Source organism: Lepidochelys olivacea (assembly GCF_965140295.1).
Source record: "Lepidochelys olivacea isolate rLepOli2 genome assembly, chromosome: 5".
NCBI classification, from domain to species: Eukaryota; Metazoa; Chordata; order Testudines; family Cheloniidae; genus Lepidochelys; species Lepidochelys olivacea.
Genome location: NC_140415.1, coordinates 1705415 through 1731898, shown reverse-complemented (window position 1 = coordinate 1731898; position 26484 = coordinate 1705415). Strand labels below are relative to the sequence as shown.

General features: G+C 61.9%; 2 protein-coding genes across 6 annotated transcripts in view; one reads left to right on the top strand and one right to left on the bottom strand.

Moving 5' to 3' along the window:
- The window catches only part of RUSC2 (RUN and SH3 domain containing 2), an 80559-nt gene extending 66988 nt beyond the window's left edge, over positions 1 to 13571 (top strand). For all 4 annotated transcript variants that reach the window (XM_084628319.1, XM_084628320.1, XM_084628321.1 and 1 more), the window contains 6 exons: positions 5749 to 5923; positions 7332 to 7437; positions 8091 to 8137; positions 9521 to 10457; positions 10840 to 11013; positions 12000 to 13571. In XM_084628319.1, coding sequence (XP_084484445.1) covers positions 5749 to 5923; positions 7332 to 7437; positions 8091 to 8137; positions 9521 to 10457; positions 10840 to 11013; positions 12000 to 12180 — 1620 coding nt within the window. In that variant the 3' untranslated portion in view covers positions 12181 to 13571. The remainder of the gene's footprint in view (positions 1 to 5748; positions 5924 to 7331; positions 7438 to 8090; positions 8138 to 9520; positions 10458 to 10839; positions 11014 to 11999) is intronic.
- A 391-nt stretch (positions 13572 to 13962) lies between these two features.
- On the bottom strand, positions 13963 to 21831 carry CIMIP2B (ciliary microtubule inner protein 2B). 2 transcript variants are annotated; one of them, XM_084628322.1, is made up of 6 exons: positions 21712 to 21831; positions 19209 to 19435; positions 17845 to 17999; positions 15756 to 15882; positions 15114 to 15314; positions 13963 to 14136 (listed from the first exon to the last, which is right to left on the bottom strand). In XM_084628322.1, exons 1-6 carry the CDS (start codon positions 21777 to 21779, stop codon positions 14048 to 14050), a joined length of 867 nt encoding a protein of 288 aa, XP_084484448.1. In that variant the 5' UTR covers positions 21780 to 21831; the 3' UTR covers positions 13963 to 14047. The 2 variants fall into 2 exon arrangements, with proteins under 2 accessions (XP_084484448.1, XP_084484449.1); XM_084628323.1 differs by having other exon boundaries at positions 15756 to 15807.
- Positions 21832 to 26484: the final 4653 nt, after the last annotated feature.

The window sequence follows — 26484 nt, the reverse complement described above, 5'->3', positions numbered from 1 at the left end:
ACAAAGGAAACGCAGTGGATCTAACTTACCTAGATTTCAGAAAGGCGTTTGATACGGTGCCACATGGGGAATTATTAGTTAATTTGGAAAAGATGGGGATCAATATGAAAATTGAAAGGTGGATAAGGAATTGGTTAATAGGGAGACTACAGCGGGTTACACTGAAAGGTGAACTGTCAGCCTGGAGGGAGGTTACCAGTGGAGTTCCTCAGGGATCGGTTTTGGGACCAGTCTTATTTAATCTTTTTATTACTGACCTTGGCACAAAACGTGGGAGTGTGCTAATAAAGTTTGCAGATGATACAAAGCTGGGAGGTATTGCCAATACAGAGAAGGACCGGGATATCCTACAGGAAGATCTGGATGACCTTGTAAACTGGAGTAATAGTAATAGGATGAAATTTAATAGTGAGAAGTGTAAAGTCATGCATTTAGGGATTAATAACAAGAATTTCTGTTATAAACTGGGGACGCATCACTTGGAAGTAACAGAGAAGGAGAAGGACCTTGGAGTATTGGTTTATCACAGAATGACTATGAGCCGCCAATGTGACATGGCCGTGAAAAAAGCTAATGCGGTCTGAGGATGCATCAGGCGAGGTATTTCCAGTAGAGATCAGGAGGCGTTAGTACCTGTGTACAAGGCACTGGGGAGACCTCCCCTGGAATACTGTGTGCCGTTCTGGTCTCCCATGTTTAAGAAAGATGAATTCAAACTGGAAGAGGTACAGAGAAGGGCTACTAGGATGATCCGAGGAATGGAAAACCTGTCCTATGAAGGGAGACTCAAAGAGCTTGGCTTGTTTAGCCTAACCAAAAGAAGGTTGAGGGGAGATAGGATTGCTCTCTATAAATATACCAGAGGGATAGATACCGGAGAGGGAGAGGAATTATTTAAGCTCAGTACCAATGTGGACACAAGAACAAATGGATATAAACTGGCCATCGGAAAGTTTAGACTTGAAATTAGACGAAGGTTTCTAACCATCAGAGGAGTGAAGTTCTGGAATAGTCTTCCAAGGGAAGCATTGGGGGCAAAAGACCTATCTGGGTTCAAGATTAAACTCAATAAGTTTATGGAGGAGATGGTATGATGGAAAAACATGATTTTGGCAATTAATTGATCTTTAACTATTCATGGTAAATATGCCCAATGGCCTGTGATGGGATGTTAGATGGGGTGGGATCTGAGTTACTACAGAGAATTCTTTCCTGGGTATCTGGCTGGTGAATCTTTCCCACATGCTCAGGGTTCAGTTGATGGCCATATTTGGAGTCGGGAAGGAATTTCCCTCCAGGGCAGATTGGCAGAGGCCCTGGGGGGTTTTCACCTTCCTGTGTAGCATGGGCCATGTCACTTACTGGAGGATTATCTGCACCTTGAAGTCTTTAAACCATGATTTGAGGACTTCAGTAGCTCAGACATAGGTGAGAGGTTTATCGCAGGAGTGGGTGGGTGAGATTCTGTGGCCTGCGTTGTGCGGGGGGTCGGACTAGGTGATCATAATGGTCCCTTCTAACCTTAATATCTATGAATCTAAGTTCAAGTTGTAGAAGACAGATTGGCTGCATCTGTGACAACCCACATCTTAGAAGAGTTAAATGCGTGTCAATTGGACCCCAAACAGATGGCTGCTTGTGCATTTGATGGAGCTGCAAACTTCTCTGGAAGACATGGAAGACATGGGAAGCACAAGCTTTGCTCAGAGAAAAGTGTAACCCTAGCCTCTCCTATACACACTGCAGAGGCCATCTACTCCAACTAGCGCTAGGACGAGCTGCAGAATCTTCAAAAGACATTTAAAAAGCTATAAATTTGATGTCTTCCTTATATTCTTTTTTCAGCAAGAGTCCAAAAAGACTGAGTATCTTGGAAAATATAGAAGATACACTGGGACTGAAGTTCATATTAGTCCAACCTGGGAAAACCCTCTGGCTTTCTCATGAGCGATCCTTGGCTCTTGTCTTAAAATTACTCCAGCCATTAATACTGGCTTTGGAAAGTATCTACCAAGATGGGATGGATCTAAGTAGTGAGGCTGGTGGATTACTTTTGCTACTATGTTCAGAGAAGACTTTTGCCATTCTCTCTCTCTCGTAAGTCTACTGTGGAAACCACTTGGGTCATTAAACAGTGCCATCCAGGCATCTGCTACAACAGTAGTAGATCTTTGTCCAGCAACAGAAGCTACATTTGGATCAATCCGAGAGCTAGCCATTGAAAACGTACTGGAAGAAGGAAAGACTTCAGTCCAGAAGTTGACTATTGAATCCTTAAGTGAAAAGGACAAGAAGTGTTTAAGACAACTGAAAAAGTATAAACAGACTTGTTTCTTAAAAATCTACAACAGCGACTTCTAGATTCTACTCAACCTCTACGTAGCTTTTACAGATCCCTGTCCTATAAAACACCCACAGTTGAGTGGAGTGAGGCACGAGGAGCAATGGAGCTGCGGTGTGCTCAGGAGAGAATAGAGAATTTGAAAACAGAGTGGTGTCACGGAGTCCCTGGGCGATGCTCTGGAACTGCTCCCTATGAAGCCAGGCAGGACTCTGGGGAAGTCTCCTCTCTGGGAGCAGCCTGTCTGCAGGACACACAGCTCACACAGCTTCCCCCTTCCTGGGTCTGACCTCGGAGCATTCAGCATCCTCTGCCCCTCCATGCGCTTCCCACAGCGAGTCCGCCCAGGCGGGGTCCTGGGGAAGCCAGAGGGTCCTGCCCCCCAACTTCGCAGTCAGACGTGACTCTCAGCCAGCCAGTAAAACAGAAGGTTTATTAGACGACAGGAACACGGTCTAACACAGAGCTTGCAGGTGCAGAAAACAGGACCCCCTCAGCCGGGTCCATTTTGGGGGGCAGTGAGCCAGACAACCATGTCTGCACTTCACTCCAGGACTCCAGCCAGCCCCAAACTGAAACTCCCTCCAGCCCCTCCTCCTCTGGGCTTTGTTCCTTTCCCGGACCAGGAGGTCACCTGATTCCTTTGTTCTCCAACCCCTTTAGCTCTCACCTTGCAGAGGGAAGGGCCCAGGCCATCAGTTGCCAGGAAATAAGGTGTCAGCCATTCTCTGTCTCCAGACCCCTGCACACACCTGCCCTCCATGGCTCTGCAACGATAATATACCCTTATCCCACCACCTAGATACTTAAGAACTGCATAGGGGAAACTGAGGCACCCCCACACTATTCAGAGGAAACATTAAGAACAGTCCCACTTCGTCACAAGTGGAATATCACATGACGAATGAATGAAGATTTGACTTCAACTTCTTTTTTATCATCGCTCGTGGCTCAACCTGATCTTTGTGCTCTGTTTCCTGGGCTGAAAGAAGTCGGAATTCCTCTCTTGCTACTCTCAGTCAGAACAGCTACAGCTGAGCGTTCTTTTGCCTCATTGAATAGAATTTTGTGTTTGGAAAGAAGTCGCCTCCTGCCTGATCCTGTGAATGATCTAATGAGTCTATCAGTTGAAGGACTGGAAGTACTGGACACACGAGTACCCACTTTAGCGCCATAGCCACCCCCATCACTGAGCTATGCAAGAAGGGGAAGCCAGACAAGGTGGTCTGGACCGAGCAGTGCCAGGAGGCTTTCCGGGCGCTGAAGGAGGCTCTGGTCAGTGGCCCAGTTCTGGCAAACCCAGACTTTGACAAGCCCTTTGTGGTGTTCATCGACGCCTCCGACACAGGACTGGGGGCAGTGTTAATGCAGGAGGATGAAAAGGGGGAGAGACACCCCATCGTGTACCTGAGCAAGAAGTTGCTACCCGGGAGCAACACTACGCGGCCATCGAGAAGGAGTGCCTGGCCATGGTGTGGGCCCTCAAGAAACTAGAGCCCCATCTCTTCAGGCGACACTTCACCGTCTACACCGACCACTCTCCCCTGACCTGGCTGCACCAGATGAAAGGAGCCAACGCCAAGCTCCTGAGATGGAGCCTGCTCCTGCAGGATTACGACATGGACGTGGTCCATGTGAAGGGAAGTGCCAACCTGATAGCGGATGCGCTGTCCGGAGAGGGGGCCCTGAACTTCCCCAGGTCACTGGTCAGAGTGACGCCGCTCAGTTCAGTCTGGAAGGGGGGAGAGATGTGACGCAGCAGGGATGGGGGCGGATTTGACCTGGGGATGTGGCAGGGGAGTTTCATTGGGGATGGGAGACTTCCCTTGAGGGAAGATACCTGAGCCTGTAACCTGAGCCAGGAGAAGGGTTGGGGTGAAGTGACACCTTCTGCCCGGGAAGCTGGACAAAGGCTTGAGGAGGAGCTGTGGGGAGGCTGGGGGAGATGGCTGGAGGGGTTTCCAGTTTTGGGGAGCTGGCTGGAGAAGAGGAGGGAGCCCCAAGGCTGGGGTCTAATCTCCCTGCCCCCCAGAAGGGCCTGACTAAGGGATCCTGTTTATGCCTGCAAGCTCTGGTTTGAACTGTGTTCCTGTCGTCTCCAATAAACCTTCTGTTCTACTGGCTGGCTGAGAGTCACGGTGAATCGCAGGAAGTGGGGGTGCAGGGCCCTGACTCCCCCTCACGCCATGACAGCTGCCCCGCCAGCGCTGGGCTCTGTGCAGTGCCCCAGCCTGGCCTGCCCGTTTAGAGCCATCCCCAGGACTGAGAGCCGGACCGCGGGGCTGACTTCAGCCTCCCTGAGCCCTTGCGAGCTGGGAGCGCCCGGGTCACCTGACACTTCGGTGTTTGCCATTTACACGGCGTTTCCTGCTCCCAGAAGAGGAACAAGAAACTCCCTCGTGGCCAGGCCCCTTGGGTCCCCGTCTGCCAGGCCCCATGGCCACGCTGCACCCGCAGGGGAGCAGTGCCGTCACAGTGCGAGGCCCCGGCTGCCAACAGGGCTTGGTGGTGTGACACGGGCTGCTCTGACTCCGTTCATCCCCCGTGCCCTGTGCCCTGGCGCCAGCCCGGGGGCCATGGGCAGAGCAACGCGACAGGAAATGCGGGCTCAGGGCCCGGGAGGGGGAGAGCTCGGCTCAGGGCTGGCATGGGGTATGCCAGCTGCATGGGAGCATGGGGCGTAACTAGCAGCAAACAGGCCCCCGGAGAGCTCAGGGTGGGTGTGCGGACTCGGAGCCTCTCCCAGCCGCCAGATGGACGCCCCTCCTGGAAGGGCTGGCAGCTCCGGTGCCTGGGAGAGTGAGTAAGGGCAACGCCTCAGCGAGTAGGCAGCAGGGAGCACTCCTGCTCTGGGCCTGAGACACACCCACAATTTGCCTGACCGGCACCTAGGCACCGCGGGAACAGGTGCCTTAGAGACGCTCGCGGAAGTTGGCCTCTTCCAGCGCCTGGGTGCAGCATCAGCAGCAGGTGTTTCTCCCAGGACCAGGGGCTGGGCTGGTTTTCCAGTGCCCCAGGAACAGCGAGGCGGGGAGGTGTTTGGGGCCTTGGGAATACACCTGTGGGGCCAACTACACAGAGTAGTTGGAGGCTGATGCCAGAGAGGGGTCGCCCGTACCCAGCAGGGTGTAGTAGAGACAGCACTGGCCTTTGCTTGAGGAACAGCCCTTCCTTGGCTGCGAGGGAGGCAGCCTGACTGGGCATGGCCCACTCGCTGTGGGGAGCTGCTGGGGCTGAGCACTGCACATCTCAGAGCTGTTTGCTTCACTCAGCTCCCTGCAGTGACCCAGGCAGGCCAGCCTGCCTGTACAGCCTCCATCCCTCACCCCTGGAACTCCCCGCAGCAGGAGGCAGAGCACTCAGCCGCATAGTGACTAACCCTCTCCCTCCCATGTGCTTGTTGCCAGGCCAAGCTCGGGAACAGCTCGGTGAGCCCCAACGTGGGGCACCTCATCCTGAAATACCTGTGCCCGGCCATCCGGGACATCCTGAGCGACGGGCTCAAGGCCTACGTCCTGGACGTGATCATCGGCCAGCGGAAGAACACCCCCTGGAGCGTGGTGGAGGCGTCCACCCAGCTAGGTACCGTTCGGCTCAGCCCTGGGCTGAGGTTTGCTCCAATGCGGCAGTTACTCGCTCCTGGGCCAAGAACCCTCCAGCTCTGCACCCCGCCAGGCAGGGGCCTGGGCTGATGGCAGCCACCCCCTGGGGCAGGCTGTTGGCCTGGTGTAACGATGCTGGCTTTGGTGGGACACTTCTGAGAATATCAATTCAGGACAAATTGCTTCGAGCAGGGCAGTTACAGCCCCAGGCTGGGGTTTCTATGCACACCAAGGCAAACCGAACCAGCCAGACAGAGAGGACTTTGGTTTTACCCCACTGGCTAACCACACGTCACACAAACAATTCCCGTAGACACCCCAGTTTCCCAGTATCTCCACCAGCGCCACTCGTTATGGGGACAAATGGTTATGAAAACCAACACCCCAGCAAAAGAAAAAAGGTTCCCTCGATCCCAAAGGACCAAGCCCCAGACCCAGGTCACTATACAAATCAGATCTTACCCACAAATCACACTGTTGCCAGTCCCTTAGAATCTAAAATCTAAAGGTTTATTCATAAAAGGAAAAAGAGAGAGACGAGAGCTAGAATGGGTTAAATGGAATCAGTGACAGACAGTGATGGCCAAGTTCTTGGTTCAGGCTTGTAGCAGGGATGGAATAAACGGCAGGTTCAAATCAAGTCTCTGGAGAACATCCCCAGCTGGGATGGGTCATCAGTCCTTGGTTCAAAGTTTCTGTGTAGCAAACAAAGTCCCTCCAGAGGCAAGAAGCAGGACTGAAGACAAGATGGAGGAGCTGCAGCAGCTTTTGGTATTCTCCTGCCATGTCCCAAAGACAAGCTGTTCATCACATGGCCTGGAAACACCTCAGAGTTCTGTCCGTAGGCAGGTCCCTGCATGCCTTGCTGAGTCCCCAGGCGTGTCTGCCTTCTCTCAACGGGTCAGGCGTGTAGCTGATGGTCCTTAATGGCCCATCCAGCAGGCTAGGCAGAGCTGACACCAACGTGTCTGGGGTGTCCCCCAGAAGCACAGCACAAGTTTGAAATACAGACAGTACAGAGCCAATACTTATATCTTCAACTACAAAAATGACACACACATACAGCCAGCATGAGCATAACCAGCAAACCATAACCGTGTCTTAGACACCTCATTTGATCCCCTTTATACAAGATTTGGTGCCACGACAGGACCTTGGTTGCAACAATGATCTATATGGTCCCAGTTCCCGTCAATAATGTCACAGCTGGTCAGATGGTGAATTTCACATGGCCAAGGCGCTTTGGGGTGCACCCTGCCCTTTGTGAAGGGGAATGAGTGAGGCCTATTGGTCTGTGCATGCCACAGGCGTGTGAGGGGACCTGCTCACCTGGTCTGATCCTGACCCTGCTCCGGGACTAACCCCCAGCTTGTCCCCGTGTCCCACAGGCCCCTCCACCAAGGTGCTGCACGGCCTCCACAGCAGGATCAGCCAGTTCGCCGAGCTGACCAGCCACAGCATGAGGTTCAATGCATTCATCTTCGGCCTTCTCAAGTAAGCGGGCCCCCGTGTGATGCGCCTCTGTGCTGCCACAGTCACTGTGCGCTGTCCCGGCTACCCGGAGCACTTGGGGAACGGCCGCCCCACGCGCCAGGGACTCGCCAAAGGGGAACTAGGCAAGCGCCGGAAATGGGAGGGGAAGCCATGGCCCAGACAGCTCAATCCAGCTGCCCGCTGTGCTCCTACAGCTCCTCAAGGGCTGGCAGATCACAGGCAAACGGGGCTCTCCATCTTGGCACATCCTGGCTCTGGTGCGGCTCTGCACCCAGAATGCCCAGGACCCCTGGGACAAGACCCTCAGCAATGTAGTGGCTTGGCCCCTTCTCAGCAAAGCAGGCTGGGCCAGGAACACCTGCTGGGCTTGTGAGAGACGTGCTTGTCACAGCAGCCGCTCACCTGTCCTAAACCAAGCGGCCTCTTTGATGCTGGGGCCCCCCCACAGACATGTCTGCAGGCAGAACTTGCTGCTGGGGAATTAGCCCCTGGCCCTGCATTGCGTTCTGCACCCCTGAACTGCTCCCCACCAGGCTCAGCTATGAAGATGCCCCCCTCCAGCTGTGCTTCTTCCTACAGAACATCTGGAAGGAACTGGGCTAAACGGGCGTCACGAGTTCTCACCTTCATTGCTTGTGTTTCCTTTTCTGCAGTGTCCAGTCTCTGGAGTTCTGGTTCAATCACCTGTATAACCATGAAGGTAAGTGCCTGGGGAGGCCGGGCAGAGCGCAGGGACAGAGCGAGGGGGCCAGGCAGAGCGAGGGGCTGGGCAGAGCACAGACCGCCCAGCATATGCCCTCCCCTGGGCCAGGGGGATCGGTGCCCAGAGCCCCATGCTCCTGCCACCTGCCAGGGCTGAAGAAATTGCAGCCTGCCCCCAACTGCAGCCCACCCCCGAAATGCAGCCGGACACACTTCTCCCCTCCCCAGAAGGCTTTCTAACGGAGACGGGGGTGGCCGGAAGCGCCTGTGAGATTCTAAATGATGCCCGTTAATGTTCCTCTGGGCGGTGGGCTGCCACTCACTTGGGGGATTTCAGCAGCGCCCCGGGGATTGGAGATCCCCCAAACGAGAGGCCCCTTTGTGCTGGCCCCTGGTTTGCAGAGCATCCCAGGTGCCCCCTTGCCGGGCCTACCTCAGCTGTGCTGCAGCCCTGGGTCTCCCGCCCCGTGCTGGGCGGAGGGGCCCCGTGGGGCAGGCCCTGCATTCTCAGTGCCCAGCAGGCAGGCAGGGCTCACCTCTGGAGGGCACGCGGCAGTGGGGAACCGTGGCACCCTGAGCACGGAGGGGCGGGTGGGGCCCCTTGGCGGCGAGCGTGGCCCTTGTGGTCCCTCGGATGTCAGACGGTGCTGAGTGGAGAAGGGGGCCATGTCCCAGCTCTGCCAGTGCCCAGGGAAGGGCTGGCTCTGCGGCCAAGGCAGAGGAGTCAGGGGAGGGCATGGGGTTGCATCCCCGTGGCCAAGTGCCGATCCTCTGTGCTCCTCGTGAGCTGGGAGGGTGACGGCCCCGCGGGGCTGGATTCATTCCTGTTTGCAGAGCACTGAGCCCCTCGCGGGAGGGGCCTGGCGTGGGCGGCGAGGGGCACATGCAAGTGCTGGGTGAGGAGGGCTCTCGCTCCCCTCTGGCCCCTCCAGCCTGCAGCTAACAGGTCACAGCGGTGCCTCTTTCCAGCGGGCGATTTTCATGCCAGACTCGGGGCTGCGCCGGAGACGGGCCTGGGCCCAGTGTGATGGGCCCTCCTGGTGGGGGCGCTCGCTCGCCGGGGGCTGGCGAGAGACTCCCGGGGGTGCTGATCTGTGCTCTCCGTGGGGCAGAGCTGGAGACACAGCACGGCCGGTACAATGGTACTTGGCTGCTGGGTTGGGACCGTGCGAGTGAGCCGCGGGAGTCTGTTGGGGCTCCCCAGAGCCACAGGAGGTTTGCTCAGTGCTGCTGGGCTGCGCACAGCTCCCTGCGCCTGGCCCCCTGCCCCGGGTGGCACCTCCCGGCCCTGCCCCCTGGGAAGGGCGTCCCTGGGGACGTGGGGTAACTGGGCGTCGTGGCGGGTGCGCTGGGCTCTCACCGCTTTCCCTCTGCCCTGCAGACATCATCCTGGTGCATTACCAGCCGGTGGGCTTCCTGTGCCTGTCGCACGGCGTGTGCCAGGCCCTGTTGGAGGAACTGCTGCTCTTGCTCCAGCCTCTGTCCCTGCTGCCCTTCAGCCTGGACCTGCTCTTCGAGCACCACCTGCGGCAGATGGGCAGGGAGCAGCAGCAGCGGAAGGAGCTGCTGCGGGTCAAGCAGGACCTGCTGCTCTCCGTGCACTCCACCCTGCAGCTGATGCGCTCCCGGGGCAGCGCCGAGGAGCCGGCCGGCTGGAGCGCCGCCCCGGAGCAGGGCCCGGGGAGCGCCGGGGAAGAGCGGCTGTCTGCAGGCCAGGGCCAGGAGGGAGCGGCGTGTGAGCGGGTCAAGGGGGTGGGCGCCTCCTGCGGGGACGGCGCCAGGGAGGAGGAGCAGAGGAAGGCGAAGGAGAGCGCCTGGGAGGGGAGAAAGGACAAGCAGGCCGGCTGGTGGTACCAGCTCATGCAGAGCTCCCAGGTTTACATCGAGGGCTCGGCCGAGGGCTCCAAGTTCATCCGCCCCGAGAAGAAGAAGCAGAAGGCGCCAGGAGCTGTGCCCAGGCTGGCCGAGGGCGGGAAGGCGCCCCCTCCCCGCGAGGGCGTGGTGGAGGGGGCGGAGGCCTGCCCTGTCGCCGAGGGGGCTGTGGAGGAGAAGCCCAAAGCTGCGGCAGAGCCCGGGGAGAAGCCAGGCGAGGCCAGCGAGCGGAGCTGGCCCTCCTGGATGGGGAGCCCCCCGGACTCGGTGCTAGCAGAGCTGAAGCGCAGCAAGGAGAAGGAAAATGGGGCTCCCCACAGACAGGGGGTGGTCGCGCCCCCCGTGGCGGAGAGCAGCCCTGGGCCCCCCGACGGCAGCCAGCCCACCAAGTGGGGACACCTGTTCGGGGCTAGGAAAGTGCAGAAGGAGGCCAGGCAGCCCAACAGGTAGGGACGTGAGTGCTGGGCCCACTCACCGCCCAGAGTCTCAGGCACAGGCCAGGGGCTGCCCCACAGGAGACGGTTCACCCCAGCCCGTCACCCCCCGAGGTAGCAGGAGGAGCTGAGCTAGCGCGGTCTGGGGCAGAATGGCTCAGGCGAGGGCGCTGTCTGAGCTGGGATGCACCCAGGGCATCTGCCTTCCCCAGAGGTGGCTGCATTTTGGGGGAGACGTGATCCCTCTGTGGGAGCAGGGCCCATCGGGGTCTGTCAGGCTAGGAATAGAACCTGTCCCCTCCCCGGCAGGGCCGAGCCGCCCGCCAGGTCCAGCTTCTCCTAGCCCCGGGGCCCTGGGACATGTCCCCGCCTGACTCCGCGCCCTTCCTTTCAGGTTACCCTCTGGCTGGCTGACCCTGGACCGGTCCGTGTTCCAGCTCATGGCCCAGACGGTGGGGGCAGGAATGTGGAGAGAGGCGGCTCCTGAGCCCGAGCGACCACAGGCGGAGCTGCCCAACGAGCCCCCTGAACAGCAGCTAGCTGGGGGGCTGCCCCCCCAAATCCCCTGGTGAGTGGCGGGGGCAGAACCCCGGGGCGGGTGCGGAGCTCAAGCTGACAAGGGATCGGTTGGGCCCCTTCCATGCAACACGGCCTAGCACCACCTTCCCCCGGGGGGGGGCACCCCTTCCTCACCCCCAGCTCCAGGGAATAGGGGAGCTTAGTCCAGTGCCCACTGGGCAGGACCCTCTCCCCGCTGCGCGACCATGGAGCTGGCAGCTGTCCATGCCCCATGAGATGAGCCGCAGGCCTCGCTGCACCCCAAACTCCCCTGCGGGGCTGGGCTGCACTTTGTATGCTCTCCACTCGGTGAGAGACACCCCCAAACCCCACCCTGACAGCCCCCTGCCCTGCAGCTGAGAGACACCCCCGGCCCCAGCCCCCGAACCCCACCCCAGTGCCCCCTGTCCCGCGGCTGAGAGACACACCCTGCCCCACCCCCCAAACCCCACCCTGGCAGCCCCCTGCCCTGCAGCTGAGAGACACCCCGTGCCCCAGCCCCCGAACCGCACCCCCTGCCCCACAGCTGAGAGATACACAGCCGGCCCCAAACCCCACCCCAGCACCCTGGCAGCCCCCTGCCCTGCAGCTGAGAGACACCCCCTGCCCCAGCCCCCGAACCCCACCCCAGTGCCCCCTGTCCCGCGGCTGAGAGACACCCCCAGCCCCAGCCCCCGAACCCCACCCCAGTGCCCTGTGTCCCGCGGCTGAGAGACACACACCCGGCCCCAGCCCCCGAACCCCACCCCAGCACTGCTCTGGGGCAGCCAGGCTGGGAATCATTGCAGAGGGGGTGATGGGAAGGACTGTGATGGGGGGGCTGGCAGGGGAGGAGGGTTCTGGGTGCAGGTGCCCCGGCCTGGGGGGGTGTCTCGTTTGCCCCCCCCCCGGCCGGCACGGCGCCCGCTCCCCAAGGGGCAGAGCAGAGGGTGCCCGTCCTGCGAGCAGCGCCAGCCCTCCCATGCGTCACGCGCCTCCCCTCTGCTCTCCCCGCAGCGAGGTGAAAGCGCTTTGCCATCACATTGCCACCGAGGCGGGCCAGCTGAGCTTCACCAAAGGGGCCGTCCTGCGCGTGCTGGCCAAGGTGGACAGCGACTGGCTGCAGTGTGGGCTGGGCTCGCAGAGCGGGCTGGTGCCCATCATGTACGTCACCCACCCGGCGGACGAGGACTACTGACGGGGCCGGGACGCCGCGCCCAGGACCACAGGGGGGACAGACGCCGCTTCTCGCTAGTCCGTACCGTGCCCGCCCTGCCGGACATCCCGTGACCCTGGGGGCGCCTCGCCCGCCCCAGGCACCTGCCACGGCTGCTGCGCCCCGGGGGACCCCGCGCCAGGCACCACCATGCATGCAGCCCCCCCAGGGACTCACCCGTCACCCCGCTCGTCTCCAGCCCCGCATGCCCTGGCCCCCTATGTAGCAGGACTCCAGGCGGCGTCGCTCTGCAGCAGGGGCTGCCCAGCCAAGGACCCTGATGGGCTGGGGGCGTGCGGGCTCCCGGCTCCCAGACTGGGCAGAGGCTGGCCGCAGGAGACTACAGCCCCCAGCATGCACTGCTCTGCTCCGTCAGAACCAGCTGGCCCAGAACCAGCTGCTCTGCAGGCCGCCCCCTTGTGGCGCCAGGCGGCATTGCCGAGCTCAGGCCCCTTTTGCTCGGGAGCAGGGGCTCTCGGCCGGGGCCCGATCAGCGCACGGCTGTGGCCCATGTGACATGCTCAGGGCCATACAGGGGGGCTGTATTGTGTGGCGGGGCCCAGGGGGGACACACGGCAGCTCAGCTGCGGAGCCTGGCTCGAGGGCGGCCCCGGGCGCGGACTGTGCGAGTACCGCAGCATGCATTGTACCCAGCCCGTCGCCAGGGCGGCGCCAGCCCCGGGTCCCAGCCAGCGGCCTGGCACGGCCGCGCCACGGGGCCGCCTGCGTCTAGGCCAAGGCCATTCAGTGTTGGGGGGGGTGAGCCCCCAGCGGGTTAGTTCCAGCCCCGTTCAGACACAGCGCTGCGGGGTGCATGCCCCCCCCACCCCCCATCTGCTGCTCCAGCCATGGGGCACTGCCTGGGGAGGGGCAGTGGCACAAGGCTATTCCCAGCAGGTGGGGGGGGCAGTGCCCCAGCAGGGGCGGTTGGGGGCACTCCCAGCATGGCCAGGGCCTGGCTACGGGCTCTTGTCTCCGCAAGGGGCAGGCTGTATGAGTCAGGCAGGGCCCTGCCTGCGCCTTGGGGGCAGGAGAGCAGGGCCTGGGCCCCTAGCAGGAGGCGCCACTGTCAGTTAACCCTTGTCCTGCCGTGCTCACCCCATTGCCAGGGCGGGCACGTGGGCAGTGCCAGGCAGTATTAGTGTGAGGCCGTGCCGGTATTTGTTGCCAGGATGGTGCTGGTGTCTGGGCAGCGTGATGCCCGGGCTGGCTGCCCTGGGGCCAGGGGCCCGCGTCTCGCCAGGTTCCCACCTGCTTGTACATCGCTCGCGGCCGCTGCGCCCTGTGTGCTGTGGCCATTCCCGGAGGGGCGGGGCCGACTTTATTTATTTCTTTATTTATGAGGCATATTAATAAAAAAGGTGCTGACCCAGCTCTCCCCAGCACCTGCCCCCTGGTGTCGCCCCCTGCCCCAGAGCACTGCTCCGGGCCTCGGGCCAGTCGACTGGCTTTGGGCCCAGTCGGGCTTGGCCCTGCAGCCCGGAGGGGCAGAGCTGCCCTCGGCTAGGGGCAGAGCTGCCCTCGGCTCGGGGCAATGCTAGCCCTCGTGCTCTGTTGGCAGTGCCCCCGCCTTGGCACCAGCCCGTGGGCCGTGCAGCATCACACCCCGGGGCTGGTGGCACTCCCTGGCGGGGAGGCTGCCCGTGTTGGGTGGGAAAGATTCAGCCAGGGCTGCGGGGCAGGAGCACTGATTTAAACACCCCACCCGGCACGTCCCTGCCGACGGTTTGCAGCGCAGCCGGGCAACATGGAAGGGCAATAGAGTTTGTGGCTCCTTCTCTTTATTGCTCCTGTACACGGCGGGGCAGGCTCCAAACAGCTCCGGGAAGGAACCGGCCCAGCCCCGCTGCTAGTCGGCCATCTGCTTCTCCAGGGTGCTCAGCCCCAGGGCGTTGTGGGTAAGCTGGCCGTAGGTGTGGCCAAACTGGAACTTGTAGCCTGCGGACAATGAGAAGGAGCCCGTGAGAGGAGCCCACCTGGGGCAGATGCGGCCCGGTCCCTGGGGCTGCAGCTACGGAAGGCCCAACGTGCGCTGGACAGCACAAAACACCTACCCAGCGGGGGAGCCATCGCTCATGGGCAGGACTGGGCACCCCGTCACTTGGGGCCTTTAGTCTGCATAAAGCCCCTGCCCCAGCCTGGCGCTGCCCCCCCATGGGCTGTATGAACCACTGCCTGCAACCGCCGCTCTCTTGGACTCAGCAGCAACGGAGAAGCCCTGCGGGAGGGGTGCAGGACCTGCCAGCTGGGAGGCTGCCCCCTGGGTTTAACTGCTCGCACAGTAAGCTCCAGATCAGGCTGATGGCAGCTCTCTCCGTGTGCCAGGGATGCTGTGTTAGGAGCCCACCATGACTCTGGCAAGGCAAACGGTCAGCCCTGCAGAGGCAGAGCCATGGGCAGCGTTAACCGGCAAATGTCAACGTCTGGAAATTCAATCAGGTCCCCAAAGCCCCTTAACTCTGACCAGTATCCCGGCCCACTGTCCCCACGTGGTGGTGTCTAGGGCTCGCTGCATCGTAGCTGAGGGCTATGACCAAGGCTGTATTAATCACCTACCCCATGGACCCCGTGAGCCAGTGCTGAGTGGGGCGCGTGGGGGGTTGATCTGCAGCGACCGTCCACCAGTGATGGTCTTTCCCGCACACTGGGCTGCAGGTGCCGATGCTGGGCTTGTCTGGCAGTACAGTGAGATGGGATGGGGCTGTGGGCCGGGATGGAGCCGTGGAGAGTTTGGGGGTCCAAATTAAGGGGGTTTGTGGGATCTGCTGTGAGTCCTTCCTGGTCTTTCCTTCCATTGGCATTGCAGGAGCCAGCCACGGGTGCCCACTTTTCTGCAGGGAATGCCCATCGTGCTGGCTACTTTGTCCCTTCCTAGCCGGCTGCCCTGGGTCCTTTCCCGGGGCCGCACCGCTCACCTGGGACGTAGCCTGCATAGTGGGGCAGCAGCCCCATGTCCATGGGGTACGACTTCAGCAGCGGAGGAAGGACCGTGCTGCCTTTCCCGGGCTCAGGCCTGCTCCCTCTGTTCTGGCCAAACTCCACCAGGGCACGGTGGGTGGTCAGCGGGTAGCCTGCCCCGATCAGGAAGCGGGCGCGGGGCACAAAGCCGGTGAAGCCTGCCCAGGTCACAGGAGGATAACCTGAGCCCTGATGCCTGGAAACGAGCCCAGCCCCACCACAGCCTCCCCACAGTGGACTGGCTCTTCCAGACCCAGCAGCCAACGAAGCAGCTGGGGGGCAGACCGTGTGGGTTGTGCCAGGGCCCCTGCAGGGACAGTACGTTCCCACCACACCAGCACCCCAACTCGGGGCACCAAGTCACCCCCTCCAGCCCCCCAGCACTATGGGGGCCCCAGAGCTCTCTGCCAGACCCTGGGTGTGACTGGCGTCGCAGAGGCAGGTCCTTGGCTGGTAGGATGGTTGGTCCTTGGAGGACTCTGGATTAAAGGATGAAAAGGGGGGCTCCTCAGGGCTCCCAGGACCCCCCCCAACACACTCCCTCCCTTCTGCTCCCCGAATCCCAGCCCACATGCCCGGCCCCAGCCCTGCAGGCTCACCCGAGATGAAGCACTTGTGGGGGTTGTTGTCCTCCATGGAGTAGGGGGAGCCCTGTGGTTGGAAGGCAAAGGGCAATCTGTACGGGGCTGCTGCCGGGCCTGGAGTCCTGTACTTGGCGGTGAGGAGCTGGGGGTGCAGAATGGGGGTCATCACACAGGGGTCCCCGTGGGGGACGGGTCAGGGAGCGCTGCCTAAGCTGGGTGGGCCGGGCACACGTCACGTGGCAATGCTCTCGCTGTTAGAGGAACTGGCCAGAGAGCTCCCTGTGCCACCCCAGGCTGGAGCAGACACTGGTGTAAGAACAGGAGAAGCTAAATAAGCCAAACCCATCGGGCTGAGCGCAGCAGAGCCCGCAGGCTAAGCAGGGCTGCTCTTGGCAGGCAGATGTCCAAGGAAACCCCAGGTGCTGCAGGGAGCAGCATGGGGGGGGTCAGTAGGGGGCGCTCTCCCCAGGCAGGGCTGGCCCTATTGCCCTGTCCGGGGCTGTACATGGGAGAGGTGCAGAGGGTCCAAGGGGTAGGTGCAGGGGGGGGGTGCAGGGGCGTGGGACTCTCCTGGGCTGTGCGTGGGGTAGGTGCAGGGGTGGTGGGCCTGTGTGGGGTAGGTGCAGAGGGTCCATGGGGTAGGTGCAGGGGGGTGCGGGGGAGTGGGCCTGTCCGGGGCTGTGCATGGGGTAGGTGCAGAGGGTCCATGGGGTAGGTGCAGGGGGAGTGGGCCTGTCTGGGGCTGTGCATGGGGTAGTTGCAGAGGGTCCATGGGGTAGGTGCAGGGGGGTGCGGGGGAGTGGGCCTGTCTGGGGCTGTGCATGGGGTAGGTGCAGAGGGTCCATGGGGTAGGTGCAGGGGGAGTGGGCCTGTCTGGGGCTGTGCGTGGGGTAGGTGCAGGGGGGGTGAAGGGGCATGGGCCTGTCTGGGGTTGTGCGTGGGGTAGGTGCAGAGGGTCCATGGGGTAGGTGCAGGGGGAGTGGGTCTGTCTGGGGCTGTGCATGGGGTAGGTGCAGGGGGAGTGGGTCTGTCTGGGGCTGTGCGTGGGGTAGGTGCAGAGGGTCCATGGGGTAGGTGCAGGGGGAGTGGGGCTGTCTGGGGCTGTGCGTGGGGTAGGTGCAGAGGGTCCATGGGGTAGGTGCAGGGGGAGTGGGTCTGTCTGGGGCTGTGCGTGGGGTAGGTGCAGAGGGTCCATGGGGTAGGTGCAGCGGGGTGGGCCTGTCCGGGGCTGTGCGTGCCGACAGTCGCTCCCAGCAGAGCAGCCCAGCGTGTCTGTCGGTGGGGAAGGGGTGTCTCTGTTGCTGGGGGGAAGGGGACAGAGCTGATCAGTAACATCCCCCAAGCTGCCCCGTGAGCCAGAGGGCCTCGCCCCCAGAGCGCCGAGCTCCGCTAGCCCGTGTGGCCTCGCGAGGCGCCCAGCTGGGGCCGCAGGATTGATGGTGGCCAAGCTCCCTGCCCAGGCTGCTCCTTGCTCAGTGCCCCACACACCTGCATTCTCAGACCCTGGGGACACTGGAGCAGGCAGGGCACACCCCCCCCAGCATGCTGCCGGCGTGGCAGGAGAAGTGCTGTGGCCCCTGGGGGCAGGGGGCAGTTCCTGGTGTGGCGGGTGACGGGCCGTGGGTGCCCCGGGGGCAGGGGGCAGTTCCTGGTGTGGCGGGTGACGGGCCGTGGGTGCCCCGGGGGCAGGGGGCAGTTCCTGGTGTGGCGGGTGACGGGCCGTGGGTGCCCCGGGGGCAGGGGGCAGTTCCTGGTGTGGCGGGTGACGGGCCGTGGGTGCCCCGGGGGCAGGGGGCAGTTCCTGGTGTGGCGGGTGACGGGCCGTGGGTGCCCCGGGGGCAGGGGGCAGTTCCTGGTGTGGCGGGTGACGGGCCGTGGGTGCCCCGGGGGCAGGGGGCAGTTCCTGGTGTGGCGGGTGACGGGCCGTGGGTGCCCCGGGGGCAGGGGGCAGTTCCTGGTGTGGCGGGTGACGGGCCGTGGGTGCCCTGGGGGCAGGGGGCAGTTCCTGGTGTGGCGGGTGACGTGCTGTGGCCCCTGGGGGAAGGCAGCAGGGGCAGGCTCCAGGGGGGCAGCAGCAAGATGCCAAGTCGCTCTGGTGACTCACTTTGCCCTTGGTGCCCTGGAGCAGCCGCCCTGCCTTCTGCAGCTCCTGCTCCTGGCCTGCGGCTCTCAGCTGCTGCCGGGCAAAGTCACTCCTGGCCTCCTTGCAGATCTCGAAGTAGGTCTTGGCGAAGAGATTCTGGGCCCTGGGAATGAATCCTGGGAGCAGGGCGGCCCCAGTGCCCGGAGATGCAGGCGAGATGAGAGGCAGGTTAGTAGCCCCAGAGCCCTGCTGCGTGTGGGAGGGCAGGGGAAATAGGGCAGGGGAGAGCTGGAGGGCTCAGGGGTGGGGGAGTCCTGAGGGCCGAGGCAGGGGGTAAGGGGGTGATGCCAGCTGGAGGGGCGTTCCCCGGGCCCAGCCTTGCAGAGCCCAGCTGTGTCATGCTGGGCACTGAGACCAACCCGAGGGAGAGGCACAAAGACAGAGCTAAAAGAAAAGGAGTCCTTGTGGCACCTTAGAGACTAACCGATTTATTTGAGCATGAGCTTTCGTGAGCTACAGCTCACTGCATCGGATGATGTAGCTCACGAAAGCTCATGCTCAAATAAATCGGTTAGTCTCTAAGGTGCCACAAGTCCTCCAGTTCTTTTTGCGAATACAGACTAACACGGCTGTTACTCTGAAAGACAGAGCTGGAATCCACCAAGCGGGCGCTCCGGAGGGGGGGATCCCCAGGGGGTACGGGAGATTTTCGGGGTGTCGGTGGCTATGAAGCAATTCTCTGAGTGCAATCCGGGCCTTCGGGGGGAAACGGCAGGTCCCCCCTTTCTTTTCACAATAACCAGGGGAAACGCCTAGGGTGCCTGGCTAATGCTGCCAGTGGGGCACTGCCAGGGGGCGGCTTTGCCCCACTAGTGGTGCCACCATGGCAGCGCGGCAGGTGGGGGCATCCTGCAGGCAACGTGGTACAGAGGACTGGCCCCTCTGCTGAGCGGCGCCTCCTGTCGGCTGAGCCCAGCCCGGGGCACAGGGAGAGACGCACCAGAGGGGGCTGCTGGCGGCTCCCCATGCCAACGGCGTGCCCCTGACCCCCACTCAGGCTAGCAGGCCGGCCTGGGCTGATCCCGCATGACCCCTCCCCTGGCCCTGGACGGGGAGGGGCACCAGGTGTGAGCAGAGGCCCTTGGACAGAGCCCGCTGGGTCATGTGCCACACTGAGTCCCCAAGAGGAGGCCCGGTTGCGATTGAGGGAGGATCTCTGGTGCCCAGCATGGTCTCCTGGGCGGGGGCAGGGGGGGCAGCTTGTGGCATGGATGGAGTCCCTAGGAAAGGCGGGAGCAGTGGCCAGCATGGCTCCCAGGCCCCCACCCACCTACAGCCGGCCATGGAGCCCAGCGAGCGTGGGGGGCAGCTGCCCCGTCTCCCACCTGTGTAGCCTGGGATCACGCAGCATCCCAGCGGCTGAGCTCCTGCCCCCCAGCAGGCCGGCCTCGTCCCCAGCAGCTCCCCTGCCTGCTGCACGGGCTGGGCACCATGGCAGGGCCAAGGGGCGGGCTGCAGCATCAGCTGGCTGGAGCCGGCCACCTCGGGGCTGGTCGGGAGCGGTGAGGTCAGCTGCCCGCAGCTCTCGTTCGGAGGGCAGTACCCGGCGGAGCTGCAAAGGGCACAGGCCGCAGGGCTGAGGCAGGGCCCAGAGCGAACCGCCGCCCCCAACATCCTGGAGCCGCTGAACAAATCCCCAGGGCAGCCGACCCCAGACTCGCCCTGGGGCTGCTGCCCTGTCCCGCGGGGGAGATGCAGCTCCAGGAGCGGGGCCTGCAAGCTCAGATGGCTCCCAGCAGCCGTCAGCCCGGCCCACGGTGGGCTTGGGGCACCTACGGCTGTGCAGGAGGCAGCCGTGACAGCTCAGGGCCGGGGATGCCCATGAGACAGAGCAAAGGGGAGCTGGACCGAGGTGCTGGGCACAGCGGGCACGGGGGGCTCTCCCTTGCCTTCTGCCACGGGGCTGGGCCTGGACCTGGGGGCAGACAGGGTGTTGGGCTCTCCCCCATCTCAAGGCGCCAGCGGCCCTCGCAGTTTGGGTAGGGCCGGGCGCAGCCTGCCCAGTGCCTCCGTGCCAGGGGGGTCTGTGTGCCAGGGGCCCAGCTGCCTGGGGAGAGATTGCCTGGGACAGCGATCCTTTCCTGGGAGGGAGGCGGGAGCCGTGGGGGGAAAGCTGCAACCCCCCCCACTCTGCTCCACTCCCCCTTATGCCTCTTCCCCCCCACTCTGCTCCCCCCACCCTCCCCCCCACTCTGCTCTGCTCCCCCTCCTGTCCCTTCCCACCCACTCTGCCCCCCTGCCCCCCGCTCCCCCCACTCTCCTCTGCTCCCCCCTCCCCTCCCGCTCCTGCCCCTTCCCTCCCCCCCTTGCTCGCCCCTCCCCCTCCTGCTGCTCGAGGCTTCTCGCTCCCGCTCCGGCCAGCTGGGCTCGGCGTCCTGTTGTCATGGCAACCCCCGCACACAGCGCCGGGGCTGAGCCGGGCAGGCACCAATCGCAGGGCGCGCCGGGTCCCGGCTCCCTGCAGCCCCCCCCCCCCCGGGATACCCCCCCATGCAATGTCCTCCCCCCCGGGAGTGCGCCGGGTCCCGGCTCCCTGCAGCCCCCCCCCCGGATACCCCCCCATGCAATGTCCCCCCCCCATGTGTGCTCCGGGTCCCGGCTCCCTGCAGCCCCCCACCCCGGGATACCCCCCCCCATGCAATGTCCCCCCCCCGTGTGTGCGCCGGGTCCCGGCTCCCTGCAGCCCCCCCCCCCGGGATACCCCCCCCATGCAATGTCCCCCCCCCGTGTGTGCGCCGGGTCCCGGCTCCCTGCAGCTCCCCCCCCGGATCCCCCCCCATGCAATGTCCCCCCCCCCGTGTGTGCGCCGGGTCCCGGCTCCCTGCAGCCCCCCCCCCCGGGACACCCCCCCATGCAATGTCCCCCCCCCGGGAGTGCGCCGGGTCCCGGCTCCCTGCAGCCCCCCCCCCGGGATACCCCCCCCATGCAATGTCCCCCCCCCGTGTGTGCGCCGGGTCCCGGCTCCCTGCAGCCCCCCCCCGGGACACCCCCCCATGCAATGTCCCCCCCCCGGGAGTGCGCCGGGTCCCGGCACCCTGCAGCCCCCCCCCGGGACACCCCCCCATGCAATGTCCTCCCCCCCGGGAGTGCGCCGGGTCCCGGCACCCTGCAGCCCGCCCCGGGACACCCCCCCATGCAATGTCCCCCCCCCCCGTGTGTGCGCCGGGTCCCGGCTCCCTGCAGCCCCCCCCGGGATACCCCCCCATGCAATGTCCTCCCCCCCGGGAGTGCGCCGGGTCCCGGCACCCTGCAGCCCCCCCCCGGGACACCCCCCTATGCAATGTCCCCCCCCGGGAGTGCGCCGGGTCCCGGCACCCTGCAGCCCCCCCCGGGACACCCCCCCATGCAATGTCCCCCCCCCGTGTGTGCGCCGGGTCCCGGCTCCCTGCAGCCCCCCCCGGGATACCCCCCCATGCAATGTCCTCCCCCCCGGGAGTGCGCCGGGTCCCGGCACCCTGCAGCCCCCCCCGGGATACCCCCCCCATGCAATGTCCTCCCCCCCGGGAGTGCGCCGGGTCCCGGCACCCTGCAGCCCCCCCCGGGATACCCCCCCCATGCAATGTCCTCCCCCCCGGGAGTGCGCCGGGTCCCGGCACCCTGCAGCCCCCCCCCGGGACACCCCCCCATGCAATGTCCCCCCCCGTGTGTGCGCCGGGTCCCGGCTCCCTGCAGCCCCCCCCGGGATACCCCCCCATGCAACCCCCCCCCCCCGGAGTGCGCCGGGTCCCGGCTCCCTGCAGCCCCCCCCCCGACACCGCCCGCCAGCGCCCCCCCCTCCGCAGGGCGCAGCGCGGGCGGGGCAGATCCTCCCCGCAGCCCCCGCCTTACCCGGGGCCGTGGTGCGGGTCGGGGCTCGCCAGGCTGCGGCCGAGCTTGGGGGCGAAGGCGGCGGCCATGGCCCGCGGGCGGCTGGGTGCTGCGGGCGGAGCAGCCGGTGCCCCGGGACACGAGCGAGCCGGGGACAGCGCCCGCCCCTGCGGGGCTGGCCCGGCCACAGGGGCAGGGCGAGGCCTGGCTGCCCGGAGCGGAGGCTGGAGCCGGGGTGTCACGGAGTGTGGGGGAGTCCAGGCCCTGCACCCCTCTTCCTGGGATCCACCGAGACTCTCAGCCAGCCAGTAAAACAGAAGGTTTATTGGACAACAGGAACACAGTCCAAAAACAGAGCTTGTGGGTACAACCAGGACCCCTCAATCACGTCCTTCTGGGGGAGCAGGGAGCTTGGACCCCAGCCCTGGGGTTCCCTGTGTTCCTCCACCCAGCCCCAAACTGAAACTAAGCCCACCCGGCAGGTTCCCTGTTGCAGCCTCTGTTCACATTCCTGGGCAGAGGTGTTACCTCCCCCTCCCCCTCCCGGCTCAGGTGACAGGTTCTCAGGTCTCCCATCCCCAGGGCACATTCCCAGGTCAACACTCCCCCCTCCCTGCTGTGTCACATCGTCCCATCTCTCCCCCCTTCGAGACTGAACTGAGCGGGGTCACTGTGACCGGTGACCTGGGGAAGTTCGGGGCCCCCTCTCCGGGACAGCGCATCCGCTATCAGGTTGGCACTTCCCTTCACGTGGACCACGTCCATGTCGTAATCCTGCAGGAGCAGGCTCCATCTCAGGAGCTTGGCGTTGGCTCCTTTCATCTGGTGCAGCCAGGTCAGGGGAGAGTGGTCGGTGTACACGGTGAAGTGTCGCCCGAAGAGATAGGGTTCTAGTTTCTTGAGGGCCCACACCATGGCCAGGCACTCCTTCTCGATGGCCACGTAGTGTTGCTCCCAGGGTAGCAACTTCTTGCTCAGGTACACGATGGGGTGTCTCTCCCCCTTTTCATCCTCCTGCATTAACACCGCCCCCAGTCCCGTGTCGGAGGCGTCGGTGAACACCACAAAGGGCTTGTCAAAGTCTGGGTTTGCCAGAACTGGGCCACTGACCAGAGCCTCCTTCAGCGCCCGGAAAGCCTCCTGGCACTGCTTGGCCCAGACCACCTTGTCTGGCTTCCCCTTCTTGCATAGCTCGGTGATGGGGGTGGCTATGGCGCTAAAGTGGGGCACAAATCTTCGGTAGTATCCTGCCATCCCAATAAAGGCTTGGACCTGCTTTTTGGTGTGGGGAGCGGGCTAGTCTCTGATCACCTCAACCTTGGCCGGTTCCGGCTTTAGGCGGCCGCTCCCCACCCGATGGCCCAGGTAAGATACTTCAGCCATCCCCACCTTGCACTTCTCCGCTTTTACAGTCAGCCCAGCCCCCTGGAGTCGGTCCAGCACTTGTCTAACCTGGGACACGTGGTCCTCCCAGGTCTGGCTAAAGACACAGATGTCATCAATATACGCCACGGAAAAACTCTCCATCCCCCTCAGGAGCTGGTCCACTAGGCGCTGGAAGGTGGCCGGCGCTCCCTTGAGGCCGAAAGGCAGGGTCAGGAACTCATAGAGCCCCAGAGGGGTGATAAAGGCCGATTTCAGCCGGGCATCTGCATCCAGCGGCACTTGCCAGTAGCCCTTTGTAAGGTCCATGGTGGTGAGGTACCGAGCTCCTCCCAGCTTGTCTAGGAGCTCGTCAGGCCTGGGCATGGGGTAGGTGCCAGGCGCTGCACAGACAAACAGCGAGAGACAGGCCCTGCCTCAAAGAACTCCGTCTGCAACTGCACGTCACACTGAGGGTGGAAGACGGGAAGAGTGGCTGTTATGACCCCATTTCAGGGGTGGGGAATTGAGGCCCAGGGTCCAATACATGACAGCTTGTTCCTCTCCCTCCTCCCCTCCCTATTCTTTGCTCAGCCAATAGGAATGCAGAGGTGTAGCTGGATGAGCCAATAGCAGGGCTGGGAGCCCCCGCAGCACTTTTTCATAGAAGATCAGGGCTGGAAGAGACCTCGGGAGGTTCTAGTCCCACCCCCTGCTCAAGGCAGGACCAACCTCAACTAAATCATCCCAGCCAGGGCTTTGTCAAGCTGGGCCTTAAAAACCTCTAAGGAAGGAGATTCCACCACCTCCCTAGGTAACCCATTCCAGTGTTACACCACCCTCCTAGTGAAATAGTGTTTCCTAATATCCAACCTAGACCTCCCCTACTGCAACTTGAGACCATTACTCCTCGTTCTGTCATCTGCCACCACTGAGAACAGTCTAGATCCCTCCTCTTTGGAACCCCCTTTCAGGTAGTTGAAGGCTGCTATCAAATCCCCCCTCATTCTTCTCTTCTGCAGACTAAACAATCGCAGTTCCCTCAGCCTCTCCTCATAAATCATGTACCCCAGCCCCCTAATCATTTTCGTTGCCCTCCACTGGACTCTCTCATGGTCACTGCTGCCCAGGTTGCCACCCACTTATACTTCCCCTACCAGTTCTTCCCTGTTTGTGAGCTGCAGGTCAAGAAGAGCTCTGTCCCTAGTTGGTTCCCCCAGCACTTGCACCAGGAAATTGTCCCCAACATTTTCCAAAAACTTCCTGGATTGTCTGTGCACCGCTGTATTGCTCTCCCAGCAGATATCGGGGTGATTGAAGTCCCCCATGAGAACCAGGGCCTGTGATCTGGAAACTTTTGTAGTTGCCCGAAGAAAGCCTTGTCCACCTCCTCCCCCCGGTCTGGTGGTCTATAGCAGATGCCCAACACGACATCACCCTTGTTGCTCTTGCCTCTAAACTTCACCCAAAGACTCTCAACAGGCTGTTCTCCAGTTTCATACTGGAGCTCTGAGCAATCAGACCGCTCTGTTACCTACAACTCCTCCACCTTTTCTCCCCCACCTGTCCTTCCTGAACAGTTTATACCCATCCATGACAGTGCTCCAGTCATGTGAGTTACCCCACCAAGTCTCTGTTATTCCAATCACATCATAGTGCCTTGACTGTGCCAGGACTTCCAATTCTTCCTGCTTGTTTCCCAGGCTTCTTGCGTTCGTGTACAGGCACTTAAGATAACTAGCTGATTGCCCCACTTTCTCAGTATGAATCAGGAGGCCTCCCCTGCTGCACCCTCCTCCTTGTGCTTTCTCCCAGTATCCCACTTACCTCCGGGCTTAGGTCACCATCCCCCAGCGAACCTAGTTTAAAGCCCTCCGTGCTAGGTTACAGAGTAACACCCGTGTTAGTCTGTATTCGCAAAAAGAAAAAGGAGTACCTGTGGCACCTTAGAGACTAACCAATTTATCTGAGCATGAGCTTTCGTGAGCTACAGCTCACTTCATTGGATGAGCTGTAGCTCACGAAAGCTCACGCGTGCTAGGTTAGCCAGCCTGCCTGTGATGATGTTCTTCCCTCTCTTCATTAGGTGGATCCCATCTCTTCCTAGTAATCCTTCTTCCTGGAACAACATCCCATGGTCAAAGAATCCAAAGCCCTCTCTCTGACATCACCTGTGCAACCCCGCATTTACCTCCACAATTTGATGGTCCCCACCTGGCCCTTTTCCTTCAACAGGGAGGATGGACAAGAACACAACTTGCACCTGAAACTCCTTTATCCTTCTTCCCAGAGCCATGTAGTCTGCAGTGACCTGCTCAAGGTCATTCTTGGCAGTATCATTAGTGTCCATGTGGAGAAGAAGGAAGGGATAGCAGTCCGAGGGCTTGACCAATCCTATTCAATTTATTCATAAATGATCTGGAGAAAGGGGTAAACAGTGAAGTGGCAAAGTTTGCAGATGATACTAAACTGCTCAAGATAGTTTAAGACTGAAGCAGACTGAAGAACTTCAAAAAGATCTCACAAAACTAAGTGACTGAGCAGCAAAATGGCAAATGAAATTTAATGTGGATAAATGTAAAGTAATGCACATTGGAAAAAATAACCCCAACTATACATACAATATGATGGGGGGCTAATTTAGCTACAACTAATCAGGAAAAAGATCTTGGAGTCATCGTGGATAGTTCTCTGAAGGTGTCCATGCAGTGCGCAGCGGCAGTCAAAAAAGCAAACAGGATGGTAGGAATCATTAAAAGAGGGATAGAGAATAAGACGGTGTCACGGAGTCCCTGGGCGATGCTCTGGAACTGCTCCCCATGAAGCCAGTCAGGACTCTGGGGTAGTCGCCTTTCTGTGAGCAGCCTGTCTTCACGACACACAGCTCACACAGCTTCCACCTTCCTGGGTCTGACCTCGGAGCATTCAGCATCCTCTGCCCCTCCGTGCGCTTCCCCCCAGTGAGTCCACTCAGGTGGGGCTCCTGGGGAAGCCAGAGGGTCCTGCCCCCCAACTCCGCAGTCAGACGGGACTCTCAGCCAGCCAGTAAAACAGAAGGTTTATTAGACGACAGGAACATGGTCTAAAACAGAGCTTGCAGGTGCAGAGAACGGGACCCCTCAGCTGGGTCCATTTTGGGGGGCAGTGAGCCAGACAACCACGTCTGCACTTCACTCCATGTCCCAGCCAGCCCCAAACTGAAACTCCCTCCAGCCCCTCCTCCTCTGGGCTTTGTTCCTTTTCCGGGCCAGGAGGTCACCTGATTCCTTTGTTCTCCAACCCTTTAGCTCTCACCTCGCAGGGGGGAAGGGCCAGGCCATCAGTTGCCAGGAAACAGGGTGTCGGCCATTCTCTGTGTCCAGACTCCTGCACACACCTGCCCTCTAGGGCTCTGCAGTGATCATACACCCTTACCCCACCACCTAGATACTT

What these genes read in the sequence shown, in the direction of transcription:
- CIMIP2B (XM_084628322.1), bottom strand. Translation starts at nt 21,779, where the DNA reads ATGGCCGCCGCCTTCGCCCCCAAGCTCGGCCGCAGCCTGGCGAGCCCC. An exon ending in CCACAAGTGCTTCATCTCGG is followed by an intron (nt 15,315 to 15,755) that starts GTGAGCCTGCAG and finishes TGACCTGGGCAG; the next exon opens with GCTTCACCGGCTTTGTGCCC. An exon ending in CTATGCAGGCTACGTCCCAG is followed by an intron (nt 14,137 to 15,113) that starts GTGAGCGGTGCG and finishes CATTGTCCGCAG; the next exon opens with GCTACAAGTTCCAGTTTGGC.